Below are 7,327 nucleotides of genomic sequence, written 5' to 3' on the forward strand. Positions count from 1 at the left end.
CTGGAGGCTGTCGGGTCCAGGGGGTGTGTGTGGCGCGGTTGTGTCTCGAGTGTGCAGCTCTTGTGCCTCGGCCGGGCACGGCTGTCGCGTCCTGGGCTGCGGGGTGTGCGGCTCCCGTGCCCCGGTTGCGCATGGCTCGGCTGTTGTGTCTTCGGGCTGAGCGTGTAGCTGGCGCGTCCCGGTTGTGCGTGGCTCTGTTGGTGTGTCTCGGGGTGCGCGACTGCCGTGCGATGGGACGGAGCGTGTAGCCGGCGTGCCCCGGCTGTGCGCGGCTCCGTTGCGTGCCGTTGCCGCGTTTCGGGGCGGTGCGGGGCCGTGCTGCCCGGCCCGGGGCGGAGGTCCGGCCCCGGTGCCCCGGGGCGTTGTGCGCGGCTCCGCTGCCGGGGCCGGGCGGCGGCATGGAGCACCTCGGGGCTCACCACCTGCACCAAGGCCAAGCCGAGCCCATCAGCTTCGGCATCGACCAGATCCTCAACACGTCGGAGCCGGGCAGCTGCATGGTGTCGCACCCGCGGCTGCAGGACTCGGCGGACTACGGGCTGGGCTGCATCGTGGGCAGCGCCTACAACACGGTCACGGGTGGCTACGGGACGAGCGGCGGCGCGGCCGGCGCCTACACCGGCACCTCCTGCAGCATGGGCGGCCTGCCCGGCTCCTACAACGTGAACATGGCGGTGAGCATGAACGGCAACACCTTGAGCTCGGCCGGGGGGGTGATCCGCGTCCCGGCCCATCGCCCGGTGGCCGGCGGCGTGCACCAGCCCCTCTCCGCCGCCGTGCCGGCGGTGAACGGCATGAACAGTCTCACGGGGCTCACCTTCCCCTGGATGGAGAGCAACAGGCGGTACACAAAAGACAGGTTCACAGGTGAGTCGGGCCACCGGAATCCCCCTTCTTCCCTCCCTGCTCCCGTCGCTCCGCTCCCTTCGCCGCCGCCCGGCCTCGGCGCGGCAGCCGGTGCCCGCCGGGGAAAGCGGGATCCGGCCCCGGGTGGGGAGATCGCCCTGGGAAGTCGGTCCCGGAGGAGGCCAGAAGCAAGAAGGGGTGGAAAATCAGGCGCATTCAGTCCCCGCTAAATGCGTCGGGTTTGGGGTTTTTTTGTTTGTTTGCTTTTTTGTTGTTGTTGTTGTTGTTATTTTTTTTGTTTTGTTTTGGTATTTTTTTTTCCCCGGGATGCCGCCCGAGAAAGGCGGGCAGGGACAAAACGGGACGGCAAACTCCGCATACCTCCCGCAAGCCCCGGGCCCGGCTGCCCGCTCCCCGCCGCCCCGCCATCCGACCCAACACCCGGGGAAAGTTTCCTTTAAAACCGAGGGTTATTTCGGAGGCACAGCCCCGCCCGGCGGGAAGGGAGCCCGGCGGCCCCGGCCCTCGCCCGCCCGGGAAGGCCGGCCCGTTGCCGGCCGCTCGTACGGCTCTTTTTCCCGTACATACCGTAACCGGGCTGTTTTTCCCCGGCTGCGGGTTTCGGCTCAGCCTTTCCCCAGCCAAAAGGGACTTTTTGCAGCCCCGACCCGGGCTCAGGCTGGAGCCGCTTTCCGGACCCGCCGCCGTTTCCAGCTGTATCTGGGCTCGTCCTTCGGCGCTAACAAAGCAAAAACTCAAAACAACGAAAAGAAAAAAGCAAACACAAAAAGCAACGAAATTGCAACGGGAAAAATCAGCCCCCACTCCCCCGGCGCCCGCACCGGCCCATCTTCCCGGCGGCGGAAACCGAGGCCCGATTTTTGCAAGTTCACGTTTAATTTCGATGGCGTTTGGCTCGGGCACGGCCGCGGGCGAATAAACAGGCCGTTCCCTTGGCAGGCACCGGGCTGATTTTCGCGGAGCCCTTTCCCGGCCCGGCCCGGCTGAGACACACCGCGAGTTTGTCCCAGTTATTTTTTTTGTGAGGGGGGGAAAAAAGAAAAAGAATAATTTAAAAAAAACCAAAAGCGAGTTGCAACTCCCGTTTCCACCCTGGGAAGTCGTTTCCCGAGTACGAAACGCCGGGGCCGAGGACGGCGGCGATTACCGCCGCGCCCAAACGAAATTAAACCGAATCCCGTTTGCACGGAGCGCGGAGCCCCGGCCCGGCGCCGGGATCGACTGCCGCTACCGGCCCTCCTCCCCCGCCCCCGGCACTTCGCCGGGCAAGCAGCCGCCTTCCCCGCCGCCGAAGCCGAGCCGTGCCCGGCGGGTGCTCGCAGCACCCGGGGAAAGCGCCGGGGCCGCCGCCGCCGTGCGCGGGTGTCGGCGGGGAAGCGGCGGCTTCGCAAGCGGGGGGGTCCCCAGCCCAGCGCCCGGGAGCCAGAGCCCCTCTGCTGATGTGTCGCTGCTTGCTTCTTTGCCTCTCATCCCCCCTCCTCCCGTGTCCCCCCCAGTGGCCCTCTCACCCTTCACTGTAACACGCCGTATAGGTCACCCCTACCAGAACCGCACGCCCCCCAAGAAGAAGAAGCCGCGCACCTCCTTCACCCGCCTGCAGATCTGCGAGCTGGAGAAGCGCTTCCACCGGCAGAAGTACCTGGCCTCGGCCGAGCGCGCTGCCCTGGCCAAGGCCCTCAAGATGACGGACGCCCAGGTGAAGACCTGGTTCCAGAACCGGCGCACCAAGTGGAGGTGAGGGGCTGGGGGGCTCGGCGGACCCGCGGGCAGGTGCTGGGGCATCCCTGTGGGAGCAGGCCCGGCTGCCGCCGGCTCTGCCAGGGGCATTGGTGGCTGCATGTGGCGGTGCGAGCCCTTCTGGTGCACGCATGGGGTGGGTCACGCATGTGTGTGCATCTGAATGTGTGCGTATACACATGTGGGAGTGCATGTGTGCACGCCGTGTGTATGTGTGCAGTGCCTGTGGATATGAATGTGCATGCGGGGTGTGTGTGCACGTCCGTGCGGGTGCGTGCACGCAGTGTGAGTGTGTGCACGCCTGCGAGTGCGTGTGCAAGCAGGGCATATGCGTATAACTTTGCACAGTGCTTGTGAATGCTTTTGTATGCAGGCCCTGTGCGCGTGGGTGTGCACACACGCCGTGTGTATGCCTCTGTGTGTGTGTGCGTGCCATGGGTGTGCGTGCAAGCCAGACGCACGTATGGATATGCGTGCACCGTGCGTGCAGGCAGCGTGCATTCTGTGTGTGTGTGCATGCTGTGTGAGCACACTGGGTGTACGTGCAAGTAGGTGTGCGCCTATGCAATGTGGATGAACGCGTGTGTGCATACACACGGGCACGGTACGTTGTGCCGGGGGGACGTGCGGTGGGTGCGGGCGGTATCACCGCGGGCCCCGTGGGTGCAGCGGCTCCAGCGCCTCTTTCCCGGGCAGCACCGTGCGGGAACCCCCGGCTCGGCCCGGCCCGGCCCGGCCCGGCCCGGCGGGGTGCGCCCGGGGCGGCAGCGAGCCGCGGCGGAGGGGAGCGGCGGCAGGAGCGGGACCCGTCGGTGCGCGGCCCCCGGCGCCGGGCCAGGGCCGCAGCTCAGCGTGGGAGCGCGGCTCGGCCCCGATCCTGCACCCGGGGCTGTCGGGGTGTCGGGCCCTGTACAACGCAAAAAATTTCACTCCTGCGGGGTTTACGGCACCTCCTTGCCAAAATGCCTTTTCTTTTTTCCTCCTTCCTTCCTCTCCAGCCGGGCAGGAGAGGAAGAGGAGGCCGGGTTCACATGGAGGCTCCCGAGCTCTGCCGCCGTGACCCTGCCCCTCCCAAGCTGCAGCTTCCCGGGGTGTCCCCGGGGGAGGCACCCCAGTCCTGGGAGCATCCCCTGCCCTGGGCTGGGGACAGGCACCCTGCACGGGGGAAACTGGGCAAGGGGCAGGTCAGAGGAGGGGGGTGTTGCTGGGTGCTGACACCGGGCGCTTGGGCGCAGGCAGGCAGTAGCTCCTTCAGGGTGCAGGAAAAGGGCTTCCCCAGGGTCTCCCTGAGGGTGAATGGGACAGTGATTGCCTGGGGATGCAGAGGCTGGATAAGAAATGGGCGACAAGGAACTTGAAACCAAGGGTGTGGGTGAATCCCCTCTCAGCGAGTCCTTCCCTAAAGAGCCCATGGAAGAGCAGCTCCTCAAGTGCCAGGAAGTCTCCAGCTGGAGTGATCTCTGCTAGCTGGGAGCAGAGTCCTGGAGGAGGAACAGTCCTACCGTGGCCTGCAAAACGAGGTCAGCTATGTCTTCTAACCTGGTTTCCTAAGGAAGTGAGGCAAATGTGGCTTGGCTGGCTTTCCATCTGTCTGTCAATACTCCTTGCGTCTCTTGGCTAAGTTCAGCCCCCTTTGGCAGAGGAGCAGAGGATACAAACCTATTCATATGTTTCACAAAAAATAGCTGGGTAAAGAGACACAAAATCCTGGTTCTGCCTAAGGGAAAGGCTGCAGCCTGACCTCAGCCATAGTATTAGACATGGGAGAATCCCCACCAGCCTGAGACAGAGGGACTCAGGCTTATAAGCTCCGCTTGTTTGCATCTGTGCACGCTGGGCATTGCGGTGGAGATGCAGGTGCCCCCGGCCGATAGCACGCTCGGCTGGCTGCTCGGGGTCCCTGTGCAGCAGTGGTGGGCTGCAAGTAGCGCCTGGGGCAGTGGGTGCTGGAAGGAGCCTCTCACAGGCGCAGTGTGAGCTAGGCAGCGGGGAATATCCGAGAAGAGAGAGTTACTTTAAGCCCTTTGAGGGTTTTAACTGCTTAAATAAAAGCAAGTTCGGGGAGAGTCTGGCCTCTGCCCCTTGCCCGGGCGTCTCTGCTGGAGTGAGGTGGCTACGTGATCCCCTCTCCAGATTTGGGCTTTTGCTTGAGACACGGGCATCAAGGTTTAGTTCCTTCCAGGTAGATTTGAACCTGCAAATCCCAGCCTGATATGAATGCATGAATGGGCCAGCTGCTTGGAGCAGGGAGATATTTGGGAACTGGGTGCTCACAGCCACCATGCTCCTGACCGCCCTGGATGTGGGGCTCCCTCCCTCCTCCCAGAGCATCTCTTCATTGTGCAGGGAGTCATTAAATATTCATTGAAGCAGAGATGGAGCTGCTCCCGGGCTGCGTGGGGAGGGCCGGTGCTGCTCCGAGCCCCCTCTCTCCGGGATGTCTGATGTGAGATGTTGACACAGTGATTAGAGCAGGGACTGAGCCCCGAGCTACCTGCTCCCAGGCAGGAGCCCTGGCCGCACGCCTGGAGGCTCGGGTGCCCCAGAGCCGATCGCCCACATCCAGCCCTCTCCCACTTTCCTGGTGGGGAGCCAGGGACCCCCCGCCCTGTGCTCCGAGATGTCACCGCGGAGCTCAGAGCTGCCACTTCCAATCCCTGCAGCCAAAGAAGATGAGACATCTCACATCCCCCTGAGCTGCTAAATTAAAAAGCTGCCATTTCCCCTGTCACTGATCCACTGAAGCTGTCAGGAGAGCGTCGGCTGGGCCCGGGGGTGTGAGCGAGGGATGGGGTGCTTTTGGGATCATCCTGGGATCAGCACTGTGAGCTGGCTCTGGACTTTCCCAGCAGTGTCACGGGAGGTACCAGGTGATGTTTACCAGTAAAAGCAGAGGTGACTGCAGGCTGCAGCTTCCAGACTGACCCGCCATCTCAGCAAGGGGGGTGTGTGTGGGATTTTCATTGTGCTTTTAAGTATGTTCAGGCCATTCCTACCTATCCCGTCTCCTCCTCCCAGAAAGCCCAGAGCTGGGACCCTACCAATGCTGGAAAGGACCCCTGCAGGCCCCCTAATCCCCCCCCCTCGGCAGGATCAGCTCTGCTGGTGTCATTCCAGACAGACGCGTCTCCAACCTGTTCTTAAAAATATCCTCCTTCACCCAGCCCAGACAGTTTATTCTGGGCTTTGATTCTTCTCGCTACTAAAAATGTGTTTCTAGTGTTTAGCTGACATTTTGCTGATTTTTGTCCTGCCTGCCATGGGCATGTTGCCGCCTTCATCCAGACTCTGGACAGCTGGCCACTGCAGCGCAGTGGAGGAGATGGCAGGCCTAGGTGCAGGGAAGGGGATGCCTGGGGTGACATTGCCCATCTCCCAGCCGTGTGGCACTGCCACTCGGTAATGTCTCACCTCGCTCCTGCCCCGTGCTCCTTGCTGGGATATTGTGTGCTTGGCTCTTGCTGCTGGGCACAGAGCACGTTTGCAGGGAATCGCACCTTTTGCAACCCTGTTGCGTGCCCCTTTGAGTGTTCTGGCTCTGCTTGGATTTTTCCCATGGGGAGAAAATAAACCAGAGCTGTGGGCTGCTCATGGCTCTCTTTGGTCGGAGCAATTTTTGCTGTGGTCAGTAAGATAGGCAGCCCCAGCCTCCAGTTTATGGGAGTTACTGGCAGTTTGTGCAGGGAATGTGGGACCCCGCTGTGGCTAGGCACCTTCATGTCCTGCCTCCCCCAGCCCTATGCATCCAGTGCAACCCTTTCTCTCTGCAGATGCCCCTCTTTTGCTCCCCCAGACCCTCCTAACTGCTCCCTCTCTTCTAGGAGGCAGACGGCGGAAGAGCGGGAGGCTGAGCGGCAGCAAGCGAACCGCATCCTCATGCAGCTGCAGCAGGAGGCCTTCCAAAAAACCATCAACCAGCCCATCCAAGCCGACCCCATCTGCGTCCACAACTCCTCTCTCTTCGCCCTCCAGAACCTCCAGCCTTGGTCTGACGACTCCACCAAGATCACCAGCGTCACCACCGTCGCCTCCGCTTGCGAATAAGGCTGGCACCTGCCGGCAGCACGTGCACCTTCTGCAGGCGGGGCTATCCCTGGTGGGACGCGTGGCATCCCAGTTTGTCCCCGGGGAACGCTGGCACCCCGCAGTCCTCCGGCCACACGTGCATCCCACGCGCCCGGCTGGGGAAACCCTCCACGAGGACTGAAAGGAAGGGAAACGACCCCAAAAACTCTCCCCACCTGCGGGGTTGCTGGAGCGGCGGTGGTGTCTCGCCTCCCCCCAACCCTTTTGTTCTCTTGAAAGTCTCCGGTGCCGACCGTGAACTTGCTGACGTGCTGCCAGACAAAAAGCCCAGCCCTGACAGACACGGCCGCCGGCGTTCACCCAGCCGGGGGAGAGAAAACTTCCTTCGGATTCTGCTGGTGGCGGTGCAAAGCCTGGGGTCACCCATATATATCCGTATATATATATAAAGTGCATATATATATACACACCTCGGACTGATGGCTTGAAACAAAAGGAGGAGGCTCCCTGGAAAGCGCGTCCCTGCCGCCAGCCTCCTCGGGTCGTCTGCGCTGGAGACGTTCGGGGATGCAACAAATGGAGGAAACAGCAGCAATTTCTGCTTGCGCCAGATGGGAACCCTTCGGATCTCACCTCGCCGTCTCTCCTCCCCTTTTTCATTAATTTTTTCTTGCGAGGGGGGAATAAGAGAAGGATC

The 7,327-nt window shown here is 62.3% G+C and overlaps 1 protein-coding gene across 1 annotated transcript; it reads left to right on the top strand.

Annotated features, from left to right (window-relative positions):
• Positions 1-398: 398 nt before the first annotated feature.
• TLX1 (T cell leukemia homeobox 1) lies at positions 399-6,648 on the top strand. Its single transcript, XM_075504068.1, has 3 exons — positions 399-867; positions 2,400-2,601; positions 6,426-6,648. The coding sequence occupies exons 1-3, from the start codon at positions 399-401 to the stop codon at positions 6,646-6,648; spliced, it is 894 nt and encodes a 297-aa protein (XP_075360183.1).
• Positions 6,649-7,327: the final 679 nt, after the last annotated feature.

This window comes from Mycteria americana, chromosome 6 (genome assembly GCF_035582795.1).
Source record: "Mycteria americana isolate JAX WOST 10 ecotype Jacksonville Zoo and Gardens chromosome 6, USCA_MyAme_1.0, whole genome shotgun sequence".
NCBI lineage: Eukaryota > Metazoa > Chordata > Aves > Ciconiiformes > Ciconiidae > Mycteria > Mycteria americana.

Bases quoted from the DNA above. Each gene is read 5' to 3' on its own strand.
- TLX1 (XM_075504068.1), top strand. From the start codon at position 399: ATGGAGCACCTCGGGGCTCACCACCTGCACCAAGGCCAAGCCGAGCCC. The intron at 868-2,399 runs GTGAGTCGGGCC...CACGCCGTATAG, and splicing joins CACAAAAGACAGGTTCACAG to GTCACCCCTACCAGAACCGC. The intron at 2,602-6,425 runs GTGAGGGGCTGG...CCTCTCTTCTAG, and splicing joins AACCGGCGCACCAAGTGGAG to GAGGCAGACGGCGGAAGAGC.